Raw genomic sequence first — 14,098 nt, 5'->3', positions numbered from 1 at the left:
TGTATCCTGACTTTTGAGTGAAAATGCAATATGATTTTTTATTCTTTTGAAGAATCAGGTGAGAAGTACATAGGACTGATTAAAGGTATAATACAATTAATAATCAAGGTGCAGATAACTTACACTTAATGTTTAAGTTCTTTTGTGAGATGGCATGCATTAAAAATAAAAATACACCAAATTGTCTTCATCAAGGATTTGTGAACTATTACTGCATGATTTATTTTTCACATTGTGAAGCAGATTTAATATACTTTTGACAGCTCCTATCTTTTTTCTGATGGTAGGGCAGTTTTTCCCTACTTGGGAAGTTCTTCCTATCCTCTTCACAGAACTATCCTTATGAGCCAGAGGCAAAGAGCACAAATAGGATATCATGGTATCTGAATAAAGCTGAGGGCCTAAATAGGCATTGAAGAGAAGGGGTTTCTTTTGGAAATGTAGAGGTGGAACCTTAGGACTTGGATTTTACAACTGAAAAACTTAACATTATTTGTGAAAAATGGTTGTAATAAGACTGTGAAAAAAACTGGGCCAGCCCTATAGCCTAGTCATTAAGGAAGCTGGATCCCACATGGCTACACACAGTTTGAGTTCCAGCCCTGGTGTCTTGAAAAATACAGTGGGTACATGTGCATGCATACCCCAAGTCCCAACAAGGTGGATACATGGAGGAGAAGGGATTATGGCATAGCTACTCCCAGGGGGGTGGTCATGGGGGATGCTTTCTCTTTCTTTCTCTTTCTCTGGTGAGTTTAAATGCCCTCTGGTAATTAAAAGAAAAGAAAAATTGAGGAAAAAGCTAAAAAAAAACTAGCAAAATTAGGCGAGTTGGGGAGACAGGCAGTAGGAGATCATTGTAGAAAACTAGACACCGAGGAATGAAAAACAGCATCCAGAGAGATAGGAGAATTGTGTATTATGCCAGCAGGCACGGAGAAGTTAATACTGTGAATTTCTGGCCCCACCTGAGAGTTGGACACAGCCTTTATGGGTGAATTGGGGAGGGGTGGTTTCAGCAGCTTGGAGTGTTCTATTAAGGAAGGTGCTTAGTGTCTGCCCTAATACAGAGCTGGCAGAAAAGCAGGGAGTCTAACTTGCTTAAGGCCTCCGGGTAGGGACAGTTAGTTCACAGGGAACAGAATGTTTAGGCAGTTATCAGCCTTGGGTTGCTTCAAAGTTACTTAGTTCTGGGTTGCTCCATATTAGCATGTTTAAGGAGAAAAGCCTCAAACTTGTTTAGGCAGACTGTTTCACTGCCTTGAAGGGAAGCTAAACTTCTAGATTTATGATTTTTTTTTTGAGAGAGAGATTTTTGCTATTGGGCGTGTGTGCGCACCAGGGAGACAGAAAGCGAAGAATCACCCCCAGGGGAGTTGGTCATGCCACAATCCCCTCTCCTCCATTTTCCTCTTGGAATTTTGGGCATGCATGCATACACACCTGGTGTAAGTTTTAAGCTGCCAGGTCCAGGACATGAACCATGGTTAACTATGTGGGAGTCCAGTGATAGAAACATTATGCAACCTGCTGGCCCCACAATAAGTTCTAATAGTGAGAATTTGTGTGTGTATTGGGAGGTACAGGAGAAAAGTCAAAGAGGTGTCAGTTTACTTGTTGTGTTTATTGCTTCTACAGTTTACAGTCAGTTTTAAACCATTCTATATCTTGGTCTGGGTGGTGGTTATGTAATATTTATGTATTAAAAATTCATTGATCTATCAGAACAGGACAGTGTTGCAGTGGTTAAGCATGATGCTTTGCAAGGCTGGCCCATGTAGAAGGGTTCTGGGTTTGCATCTGGAGACCTCTCTGAGTACACTGTTGGGTGGGTATGTGTCAGTGATCTGAGGCTCTCTGAAGCTAGGGGTCGATCATAGTGCCAAGATCCTGTTGAGGGTACTGTTTCTTTCTTTCTTTCTTTTTTTCTTTTTAAATTTTTTATTTTATTTTATTTTATTTATTTTTTAATTTGACCAGAGAGAGAAGAGGTTGAAAGTGAGAGAAAGAGGAAGTGAGAAAGCAAGCCACCAGATTCAGGACTCGAACCCTGGTTGGCCATGTGGGAGTGTCCAGCGTCTTAACCACCACACCACCTGCTGGCCCCATAGGGTACTGTTTCTTTCTATTTGTGTCTCACTCAATGGAAGAAATAAATAAATAAACTTGAAAAAAATTTATTGTGCTGTAAATAGGATTTGTGCACTTGACTCTAAATGTCATATATGGCTATGGAAAAAGAAATCAATTTTTTTTAAAAGCCTCTTTTCTGATTTGCCAGACTTTAGAGCCTCAGAATTTTTTGTTTTGGAAAAATTAAATGTAAAGGAAGTGAGACAAATGCTCTTTTATCCTCAAGTTAAGGTTATCTTTTATAGTGATTAAAAATTATTCATAAGATACTAATTCATTTTATGAGCCTATTTTATACTTTTTTCCTTTGTCTTTTGTATAGATGCATCTCTTCTGTTGTGTTTTCTGAGTTAAATAATTCTTTAATTATTAGCAATGTTCAAATAAGAGTCACTTTCCTAAACTTTAGATCTATTTGAAACTCTTGAAAATTTTCACAGTATTATTTCTAAGTTAGTTTTCCTTTATGCAAACTTGGTAAAATTAAACATTCTCTGGTGATTTTTATTCTAGCCTAATAAAGACATTGTGGAACAAATGGAAAAATGGTAAGTGTTTAAAATTTCCTTTTTATATCTTGGTAATTTTTTCCTACCAAATTTGAGATAACAGAATTATTAACTATTGGTACATTAACCAAGACTTTAAAAATTCTTGGGTCAGCCAGTGGCATGGTGTTTAGGGCAGCTGGGTCCCATATGACAGACTATATAATTTTGAGTCCTGTATCCAGAAGCTTGAAAAACATGCCAGGCTTATGTGTGTGTGTGCTCAGAGTCTTGAGAAGAGAATGGTGGAGAACAGATTGCAGTGTGGCCATCCCCTACTGGGGAGGCTTTCTCACTTTCTCTCTTTCTCTTTCTTTCTCTTCTCCTCCCCCCTCCCTTTTGCCCTATAGCAGAACTGAAAAAAAATTTTCTTTGCACTTTATTATGGAAGAATATACCATCAATTATTTCATATTACATTACACTTCTTGATGTTGTTTGTGACGATTGACTTGTTCAGGGTGGCATGTAAACATGCATAACTTGAGCACATTTTACTTACTGGTAAAGAGAAAATATCCCCAGACCATGATCAAAGCTCCTCAGAAGCCTTCTAAAATTAAGCATTTATAAATAATGATGGACAAAGTTGATGATCCATGTGAAATATTTAGGAATGATACAATTACCTTGAAAGATATTAATAAGATAAAGATAGCTTAAACTTATAATTTTAGCCTTCAAGAAAAGGATGAGAAGATAAAGACTGTAGAAGAATTACTTGAAACTGGACTTATTCAGGTGGCCACTAAAGAGGAGGAACTGATCGTAAGGCATCTTATCGATTCATTTTTCCTTATGGTTATTCTGTGAATAGGAAGGGGTTTCCCTGTAATTTATGTAAGGTTTTCCCAATAACTCTTAACGTAAGTTATTCACATTTTATAAATTTGTCTTTTTTATAGTTAATTATAGTATTCACTGCCTTAATGAGGTAGATACTACTGTTAGAATTTTTAATATATACATCCCCACTTGCATCCTTGTCCAAATTATAACTAAACCATAATTATACATACTTAAGTTCATGAAATGTTTTTGGAGGCCAGAGAAAGAAGAGACTGGAGTTCTACTTCATGGTTATCGTTAGCCTCAACTATCTTGATTAGAGTTGGAGTTGTTGGTAGAGGTAAATTAAAAGAAGTATTTGAATTTAGAGAGAGCCATGGTCTAATTGAACCAATGGTAGACTGTGTGTTTTTGAGGTTGCGGAATTAAACATCGAAATATATGCGGGATGATTGAATTAGAAATCCTTTTGGCTAACTGTAGAAGTTGTAGAATTGTAGACATACAGAAGAAATAGGATTTCTGAGCCTTCTGTAGAGGATAAAAAAGCAGTTATAAAAAAACGGAAATGTATCTTTGAAAGATAGCTTATTTTTTTCTGAAAATAAAAGTATGTTGTGCTTATGTATCTTTGAAAAAGGCAATAAGAACAGAAAATTCATCTCTGACAAAAGAAGTTCAAGACTTAAAAGCTAAGCAGAATGATCAGGTAATGTATATTGTTGATTGTACAGTTCTTTTAAATAACTAATAAACCTGTTACCTAACAACATACAAGTCTATTGCCTATTCTTCCTTCTCCAAGGTGGAATAGTAAATTATGGTTTTAATCTATCAATTATTGTTGATTTGATTATCAGTAATATGTGGGTGCAATTTACTGAATACTGACTATATTCCAGGCACAGTGTAGGGTACTTTAGGTAGGACATCATTGTCTTGTGTATACAAATATAAAGTAAGATTCTAAATAATTGTAAAAAAGGTGGCCAGAAATTAGGCAGTTTTGTAGTGTTTTCTGGTTAGAATAATTAGTTGAATAATTTTTTTTTTTTGAGAGATATTTTTGTTATGGGGCATGCGTGCTCACTGGAGTGACAAGAGACTGAAAGTGAGAACCATGCCTCAGGGGCAAATGACCACACCTCAATCCCTTTTCCTTCATTCTCCGTTTGGGGTTTTGGGCATACATGCACATACCCCCAGTGCATTTCAAGCTGCCAAGTCCAGGAGTTGAACCATGGTTGACCATGTGGAAGTCCAGTGCCCTAACCACTATGCCTCCTGCTGGCACCTTAGTCAAATAATTTTAACATTTATTTAATGATTTTTGTTTTGGCCTATACTTAAAGTAAGTATGCTGAAAACGGTTTACTTTTTTTTTTTTTAAAAAAAGAGGATTTTTGCCTTAGGGGCATGTGCTTGCTGGAGAAAGAGAGAGACAGTGAGAGGGAAAGTAAGAAATCACCCTCTGGGGGTGGGAGGATGGCCATGCCTCAGTCCCTTTTCCTTCCAGAATCTTGGGCAAGTACGCACATGTGCCAGGCATGAATTTCAAGCCAGTAGGTCTGGATCTCGAACTGTGGGAGTCAGTCCAGTGACATAACTGCTATACCATTGCTGGCCCCTGAAACAGTCTACTTCCCCTCCCCATCAGTTTTTGCTATAGGGCGCATGTGTTCTCCAGAAGGATAGAGGCAGGGAGACAGAAAGTGAGAAATCACCCCCCCCCAGGGGGTATGGCCATGCTGCAGTCCCTTCTCCTCCATTCTTGGCATGCATACATGCATATGTGCCTGACGTGAGTTTTAAGCCACCAGGTCTGGGACTTGAACTGCAGTCGACCACATGGAAGTCCAGCAACATAGCCATTATGCCAAAATCAGTTTACTTTTAACATGCTAGTCATTTTTAACACTATGACATTAAAAAAAAATTTAGAAAAAGTTAATTCCTGTATTTAGTTTTCCCATTGGGATTTTGATATAGTGGAAAACTTAAAGATAATAGATGTTTATATTTCTAACTCGTTCATATTTTGAACAAAATACTAAGTAGGTTGCCTTTCTATTTCTAGGTTTCTTTTGCATCTCTAGTTGAAGAACTTAAGAGAGTGTAAGTGATAACATGACTATAAACCTGTCTTTGTTTTTCGACTGATTTTCTTAGTGCTCACAAATCTAGTTCTGTTGTGCAGTTGGGACAGTTGATAAATGTTTGTTCAGTTGAACTTTCACACTTGAATCTTTCACTGTTGGAGTAAGTGAACTTAGCTATGTTTTTCCCAAATTCAATGTGATTTTTAAAAAATCTGTTTCTACTACTGATTTATTTTCTTATGGTATCAAATAGCATATTTTCTGTTTCTGTGGTAGAAACCATTAAGGAACAGGTTATCTTGGATAGAGAAAACAGTTCCTTACATGTGTCCTCTTCTTGAGTTGTTGAATGCCATTATTGTATTTAAGTTCTACTGTAGCTTTCAGAGCCCTGGAACTCAATATTAAATAAAACTTGAGTGTCTCCAGTGTTCTTTAGGGCTCAAATCTTATATTCCTTACGTACTTTTGATGTAAATCACCAGCTTCTCCTTGTGTGAATAAGGCTCCAGCTATCTGATAATTGGGTTAATCCTCATTTAGGAGGAACTTTAGGTTTTTTGTTGTTGTTTTCCTGTCTGCAAAGATATGTTGCTATTTTACTTAAAATAGGAAGGTTTTGATTTGGAGAGCCTTTTCACATTTTGGTATCATGTGGATCTTCGTGATTTTTCTTCAAGTTTATACCATATTTCTTTAAGGATCCATGAGAAAGATGGAAAGATCAGGTCTGTGGAAGAGCTTCTGGAAGCTGAACTTCTCAAAGTTGCTAATAAGGAGAAAACTGTTCAGGTATTGGGATAGAGAGAACTGTGTGTCTTTTTTTTTGTTTATCACTTTAGTCAATATCATTTAACTTCATGTGTTTGTCTGCGCATTGCATCTTATGTCAACTTCTGTGTTTCCATTGTCCAATCTTGTCTGTTTTGTCATTGTTAAGGATTTGAAACAGGAAATAGAGGCTCTAAAAGAAGAAATAGGAAATATCCACCTTGAACAGGCTCAGCAGGTAAAAACCCCAGAGCCATATAGCATGTCAGATTTGTTAGTGTGTATGTTATTTATGAGCTATTTGTTTTTTTTTATTGTTACTCAGAAAAAATCTTGTAGTGGTGTGCTGCGAGTATATTGTTATGTGCTATTTATTTTTTGCCTGATTTGAGAAAATGTTTTTGATATTTCAAACAATGTATCTTTTAAAATTATTAACTGGTCAGGGTTCTTTTCTGTAAAGTTTTCTCTATTAATATTTATTTTAGTTTGTCAAGTTAAAAAACACCACTATGGTAAATCTTTTTTAGCTTCTCTCCCTACCTCTCTCTTACCTTCCTCTTTATTTTTAATCCACATGAACCAAAATGCTTTATATTGCTCAATCTCTGTAGAACAAAATGTAAGTTTCATTGGAGGATTTCAGAGGTAGATGTGATTATTGGAAACAGATGGATTTGGTGAATTTAATAAGACTTCATTGAAAAAATTGTGAGGTTGCTTGGAATAGGTGATTTATTCATCTCCCAGTATTTATTGAACTCCTCCTACTTATCAAAGCAGTACGCTATTGATTGGAGTTAAAGTGTTGAGGTATGATAAAAAGGTTATGCTTCTCTAATGTAGATTGAGAGTTCAGGAAAGTCTCCTCCTAAGAAATTGACGTCTCAGTCAAGATCCGAAGGGGCTACGAACAGAGAATGAGGGAGCAAAGGTATCATTGGACTGTGTATTTTAACAAAAGGAGATTATATAAAAGGGTAACATAGAGTACTGTTGAGTAGTTAGCCTCAAAGACTGAGAGGTGGAGAAGAGCTCTGATAGGGTGGGGAAATATATGGCAAGTTAGTTAATGCTTTAATTTCCACAGTTTTATGAGTATCACATTACTTATACTTACTCATAACTGTTTTCCTTATTGACTCTCCCTCAACCCTCAGATATTTGTAGTTTGTTACTTTTACTGTCATTGCAATCAAGAGAAGGAATCACAGCATATCTCATGCTGGCATAAAAATTCATCTAGGATCAGGTTATTTGAAGAGTACACATTATAAAGATTTTTATCATAAAAGTTAAAAAGGTACATTGAATTGATTGTGTATAATGTTTTGTGTCTTTTGTGTTTCAGTTATCTATTGCTTCTCAAGTTCAAGAGCTTCAGAACTTGTAAGTATCATTTCTCTCATTTTCTTTTAATTATCTCCTTTCCATAAGTTAAATATAAGTATTAATATAATAAAATTTTAGCTTATTTTTATTTGATTTTAAGCAATATTTTAGAAAATAGCAAATTATATCAAAGTCTTTATGATTTTTATTAGGTTTTAACCCATGGGTTTTTTGGTGGGAAGTAGGTAAGATGGGAAGTCTGTCTTTTCATGATTTATAATCGGAATATGACCTTAAACTGAATTGCTTATCTTTGCTTGTCATGTGAAATGAGCTGTATATTTTATACCCAAACTAGTTATAATAAGCTGTCTAAATATTTTGGTTTTGACTTAGGGTGATTTAGGATTAGAACTGCCTCACATGTTCATTATCTGAATTTTCAGTGATAGGATGGTTTTCTTTAGCCATCCTAGGATGATTTTCTTTGATCAGCCTGTCCTTTCTAATTTGATTATTTCCCAAGTCTTGTAAACATTTATACTTAAAATAATTTCTAGTGTATTTTAGTTAGTTTGGACAGTGGGTACTACCTCAAATAAACTTTTCTAGTCTCCATGAATTTTACTTTTTCTTTTCTTTTTAAAGGTGTTTGTCATAGGGCATATGTGCTCATCAGAGAGAGAGAGAGAGAGAGTGAGAAAGTGAGAAATCACCCCCTTAGGGGAGATGGCCACACCACAATCCCTTCTCCCCTAGTATCCTCTCGAAATATTTTTGGGCATGTACACATGCTCCATGTGATTTCCAAGCTGTTTGGAATTCAAACCTCAGTTGACCATATGGGAGTCTAGCACCGTAACCACTGTGCCACCTGCTGGCCCCTAATTTTACTTTTTATGATCATGTAACATTGTCATTTATAGTTCTTAATGCTTTATTGTCAGATTAAAAGGAAAAGAGGAACAGATGAACTCCATGAAGATTCTTTTGGAAGAGAAGGAAAAAGACCTAGCTAATAGAGGGAAGTGGTTACAGGTGAGCAGTTTAAAACTATAAGTCATGATTTATAATCGGAATATGACCTTAAACTGAATTGCTTATCTTTGCTTGTCATGTGAAATGAGCTGTATATTTTATACCCAAACTAGTTATAATAAGCTGTCTAAATATTTTGGTTTTGACTTAGGGTGATTTAGGATTAGAACTGCCTCACATGTTCATTATCTGAATTTTCAGTGATAGGATGGTTTTCTTTAGCCATCCTAGGATGATTTTCTTTGATCAGCCTGTCCTTTCTAATTTGATTATTTCCCAAGTCTTGTAAACATTTATACTTAAAATAATTTCTAGTGTATTTTAGTTAGTTTGGACAGTGGGTACTACCTCAAATAAACTTTTCTAGTCTCCATGAATTTTACTTTTTCTTTTCTTTTTAAAGGTGTTTGTCATAGGGCATATGTGCTCATCAGAGAGAGAGAGAGAGAGAGTGAGAAAGTGAGAAATCACCCCCTTAGGGGAGATGGCCACACCACAATCCCTTCTCCCCTAGTATCCTCTCGAAATATTTTTGGGCATGTACACATGCTCCATGTGATTTCCAAGCTGTTTGGAATTCAAACCTCAGTTGACCATATGGGAGTCTAGCACCGTAACCACTGTGCCACCTGCTGGCCCCTAATTTTACTTTTTATGATCATGTAACATTGTCATTTATAGTTCTTAATGCTTTATTGTCAGATTAAAAGGAAAAGAGGAACAGATGAACTCCATGAAGATTCTTTTGGAAGAGAAGGAAAAAGACCTAGCTAATAGAGGGAAGTGGTTACAGGTGAGCAGTTTAAAACTATAAGTAAGAAATACCTTTTTTATACTTGAATATCAGTTTAATTCACACCTATTCTTTTTAAGGATCTGCAAGAAGAAAATGAGTCTTTAAAAGTGCATGTTCAGAAGATAGCACAACATAATCTGAAAGAGGTATAGTATAAACAAATTTCCAGCATACTACATAGGAGTGAGGAATCTTTACTTCAAGTACTGGAAAGTAAAGAAGTTAATATATCCTGAGTTTCCTTGCCAGAAAAGTTACACTGTACCGTAGTTTTGTTATTAAAATAAGTTAACTTTTATTCATGTCAGATTATACTTATCTACCTAATTTGTTATCCCTAAAAGCATTTTCTTATCCTTACTTTTTCAAATGGACTTTTGGACTTATCCTTAACTATCTGTGTTTAATTGGTGTATAATGCTTGATAAATATTGAAATACATGTTGAAAATTCATTTTAATAAAGAAAACTCATTGTTTTATTTTATAAATGGCTTCATCTACCATATTGTGTTTTTATTTTTTTGGTGGAGATTATGATATATACATATATGTGTGTGTGTGTGTGTGTGTATGCGCGCGTGTGTGTTGTAGTACTGTTTTGTTTTATGTTAGCATTAAAAATGTGAATCTGTTTCTTAGGCATGCTCTGCATCACAAGTAGAAGAACTCGAGATTGTGTAAGTATACTTTTAGCCAGCATTTTGAAGAGGAACTTAACCTTTTTTTTCCAAAATATGCTTGAATATTATGTTAGGTTCCTTTTATGTCATTAACTTATTAAGTAGGAATTACAGTCTAGAAGCAAATAAATCTAGTCTAGAAGCAAATGAATCTTTGATAAAATAAAACAGAGGTCATGTATCCTTTCCAAACTCATCGAACTTTATCCTTTCCAAACTCATCGAACCCATTTTCTCAAATATTTTTTCTGCAAATATAAAGTAGTTTTAGAACAAAGTATGGGTTATTATAGAGATTAAATTTATTTCAGATTAAAATATTATTTGAAAGAATAACATCTCTGAATTAACCAGAAGACAATCTTAGCCATAAACTTGATAATGAATATTGACTCTTTCTATAATATTGATAGTGACTTGCCTATGGGGAGAATAGAACTTGTCCTGTTAGTTATCCTGTGATGAATAATAAACATATTGAATCAGATCAGTATAGCTGCATAGCTGAGGTATCAGTCTTTGTAGAGGTTCATCCTAAGAAATCTTTTATCCTATAGTATCTGCTCCTTTAAGCTCATTAATTGTGCAGTGGTGAGGTTTATCTGGACCTCATCTCATAGGACTCCTATAGGATTACTTTTAAGGAATTTTTCTTTGATGTGATGCCATCAGTCTTTATTAATACTTGTTTTAAGAAGCAATCCTTTGAAACTGTGCCTTTAAAAGTACGATACTAAGACTGTTAAGTCATTGTTTTTATGAAAACAGGGGATTACTCTTGCATCAAGACTGTTCATTTGTACAACTGTTATCTTATAGACATTGCATAACTCTTAAGGTGCTTGTCTCTCACTAATAAAAAGCTTAGAGACACATTTGTGGCCTATTTGTAATAGGTATATAGATCATTAAAGTGATTTCAAGTTTGTTTCTGCCTCACATTTTCTTTACCCTTTTCCTTTCCCTTTATCTTTCCCTTTCCCCTTTTCCCCTTTTTCTTTCTTTCTTTCATTAATAGACTTTATTTTGGAGAGGTGCATTTTTAGAGTTACAAAGAGAAAAGTACAGAGAGTTCCTATCCCACCCATTTCCCCTATTATTATCTTACATTAGCATGGTATATCTGTTAAAATTAGTGAGACAATAACAATACATTGTTATTAACTAAAGTTTATAGTTTTCTTTAGGGTTCACTTTGGGTGTTTAAATGAATGTATGGTACATCATTACAGTGTCACAGAATAGTTTCACTGCCCTAAAAATCTGTGCTCCACCTATTCAACTCCTACCCTTATTACTCCTTCCCCTAACTTGAATCCCTGGCAACTAACTACTGACTTTACTGTTACTATAATTTCACCTTTCCCAGAAATGTCAAAGTTGGAATCATACTGTATGTAGCCTTTTGAGATCATCTTTCACTTAATATGCATTTAAGATTTTCTTTCTTCATTCTTTAGCCCTACTCTTTGTGTATACTGTTTTGTCATTTTTCTTTTTTTTGGGATAGGTTTTTGCTATAGGGCACGTGCGCTCAACCAGAAAGACAGAGGCAAAGAGACAGAAAGTGAGAAATCACCCCCCCTGGGGGATGACCGCACACAATCCCTTCTCCACTCCTCTCGGGATCTTGGGCATGCATGCACGCGTGCCCGGTTTGAGTTTAAGCCACCGGGTGCAGGACTTGAACCACGGTCTACTACATAGGAGTCCAGTGATAAAGCCATTATGCCAACTGCTGGTCCCTGTTTTGTCATTTTTCATGTAGACCTGTAAGCATCTTGAAATTCTTTCTAGGTTAAGGTGAGATAGAAATAGTGGTCAATTCAGCAAATACTACGTCTGTTATGTGCCTCTGACACTGGGGATACTGAAATGGATAGAATGGGTTCCTCCTCAGAGGAAATAGCTCCTTTTAGGGTGTAAAATATTAGCTAGAGTTTTGTTGCTTAATGATGACAAAGCAACTGGGATTCAGTTGGGCTAGACAGAGAAAGATTTACATCTAGGTTGGGTAAGGGAGAACCAAATTAAATTATATATGGCATCTCTTCAGCACAAGGGTGGGCATGTGGTAGTTTTCAGAATCAATATATTATGGCTAATATTTTGGGGAGTAAAACTTTTTTAAGTGGTCATTTTTATAACAAGATAATGAAGACAATTTTGCTCTTAGCCTTTGTTTTAGTTTACTCCTAGATGAAGCCAAATTTGTTCAAGAAATGTTAAATACTACATTAGCTATAGCAGTTTTAGGATGTACTTGACTGAGAAAATGATCCTGAAAATATTGTCTTTTAAGATGATCTTAAAAAAATGAACTTAGAAATTATTATATGGAGTGAAAGAGAAAGATCTGGTAGGCTTTTTTTTTTTTTTTTTGATCATCTTTTTTCTTAAGGGCAATTCATTGGAATCTGGTTTTCCTTATATTCATTAGTAACTATAACTTCTTTGTAAAATTCTAGGTTAAAAGAAAAGGAAAATGAAAAGAAGAGAATAGAAGCTATGCTGAAAGAGAGGGAGAGTGATCTTTCTAGCAAAACAAGGCTGTTGCAGGTGAATATGACTACTTAACATTAATTATTATGTGAATTGTCCTTATATGTTTTAAAAGTTTTTTAACTGGTACAAAGGAAATAGAATACAGAGTGAATCTCCTCCTCCCCAGATACTATTGGATCTCTTTCTTCAGAGATAACTACTATAGTTTTATATTTTACTTCCTCCCTCCCAAATTAATAGTGCATTTTAAAAAAAATATCCCATATAAGCACATTCCTGCCTTTAACTTTTAATAGCTTCATGGTACTGTATGTTATATTGTCATTTATATAATTAATCTCAGTCGATGTATACCTAGATTATTTAGGGTGTTTTTTTCTGTTACAAACAGTACTGCAGTGAATATCTCGCATGTACCTTTTGGATACTTTTTGCTAGTTTATCTATATTATAAATCCCTAGAAATGAGATTCAGGGTCAAGTCAAAGTTTTATGCAGGTGTGTTTGTGTATGTGTGTGTTGAAAGAGATAGTGTAAAAAAATAGTATCTTCTCACCTTCTTGTAGTCAGGATTTTTTTTTTTTTTTTGGAGAGGTTTTTGCTATAGGGCGCATGTGCTTGCCAGACAGACAGAGAGAGACATAGAGACAGAAAGTGAGAAATCATCCCCCAGGGGGGATGGTCAGGCCGCAATCCCTTCTCCTCCATTCTCCTCTTGGGATCCTGGGCACGCACGCACACGCGCCTGGCGTGAGTTTTAAGCCACTGGGTCTGGGACGCGAACCGCTGTCGACTACGTGGGAGTCCAGCGACATAGCGATTACGCTAACTGCTGGTTCCCTTGTAGTCAGGATTTTAAGTACTTAGACAACTTTGATTAGAAGTGATGACAAATTTGTAGAAGCCCATATTGTTTTTGACTGACTTTGCTCACATTTCATCCCTCCAGGGTTGGCTCTGTCACATTCCCTCACATTCCCTCTCTCAAGTATTAATAGGTTCATTATTAATTGTGTTAGACGATGCTAAATCACACTGTGAAAGTATTTTATAAACTTATATTTGGCAATAGAAGGCCATTTTTCCCTTTCTTCCTCGCCAATACAGACAAAGATGAAAACATTTGATACTAGACTTTAAAGATAGTAGGGCTGTTTTTAATTTGCATCTGATAGTGAAAGAAGTTAAGCATATGTTTAAGCCATTTGTACATGAATTGTTCTTTCATTTATCCTGCATTTTTCCCTTCCCAATAAAAATAAATTTTTATTGTTTTTAAAAAGTTTCTTCTCATTCATGAGAAAGAAAAAGACAGACACCCTCAACAGAGTCTCACTCTGCTGTCTTCCCCAACATTCCATCCAGCCAGAATGATGGGCGTGAATGTGCCCTGCCCCTCTAACCC

At 35.6% G+C, this 14,098-nt stretch overlaps 1 protein-coding gene across 1 annotated transcript in view; it reads left to right on the top strand.

Moving 5' to 3' along the window:
* KTN1 (kinectin 1) overlaps positions 1 to 14,098 on the top strand; it is an 88,317-nt gene that overhangs the window by 39,457 nt on the left and 34,762 nt on the right. Inside the window, exons 18-27 of the mRNA XM_027770432.1 lie at positions 2,647 to 2,681; positions 3,359 to 3,449; positions 4,111 to 4,179; positions 5,548 to 5,585; positions 6,271 to 6,361; positions 6,510 to 6,578; positions 7,692 to 7,729; positions 8,620 to 8,710; positions 10,148 to 10,185; positions 12,657 to 12,747. Coding sequence (XP_027626233.1) covers positions 2,647 to 2,681; positions 3,359 to 3,449; positions 4,111 to 4,179; positions 5,548 to 5,585; positions 6,271 to 6,361; positions 6,510 to 6,578; positions 7,692 to 7,729; positions 8,620 to 8,710; positions 10,148 to 10,185; positions 12,657 to 12,747 — 651 coding nt within the window. The remainder of the gene's footprint in view (positions 1 to 2,646; positions 2,682 to 3,358; positions 3,450 to 4,110; positions 4,180 to 5,547; positions 5,586 to 6,270; positions 6,362 to 6,509; positions 6,579 to 7,691; positions 7,730 to 8,619; positions 8,711 to 10,147; positions 10,186 to 12,656; positions 12,748 to 14,098) is intronic.

Source organism: Tupaia chinensis, unplaced genomic scaffold (assembly GCF_000334495.1).
Source record: "Tupaia chinensis unplaced genomic scaffold, TupChi_1.0 Scaffold000133_1, whole genome shotgun sequence".
Lineage (NCBI taxonomy): Eukaryota > Metazoa > Chordata > Mammalia > Scandentia > Tupaiidae > Tupaia > Tupaia belangeri.
The sequence above is the reverse complement of the archived record's forward strand: the minus strand, read 5'-3'. Positions and strand labels throughout refer to the sequence as shown.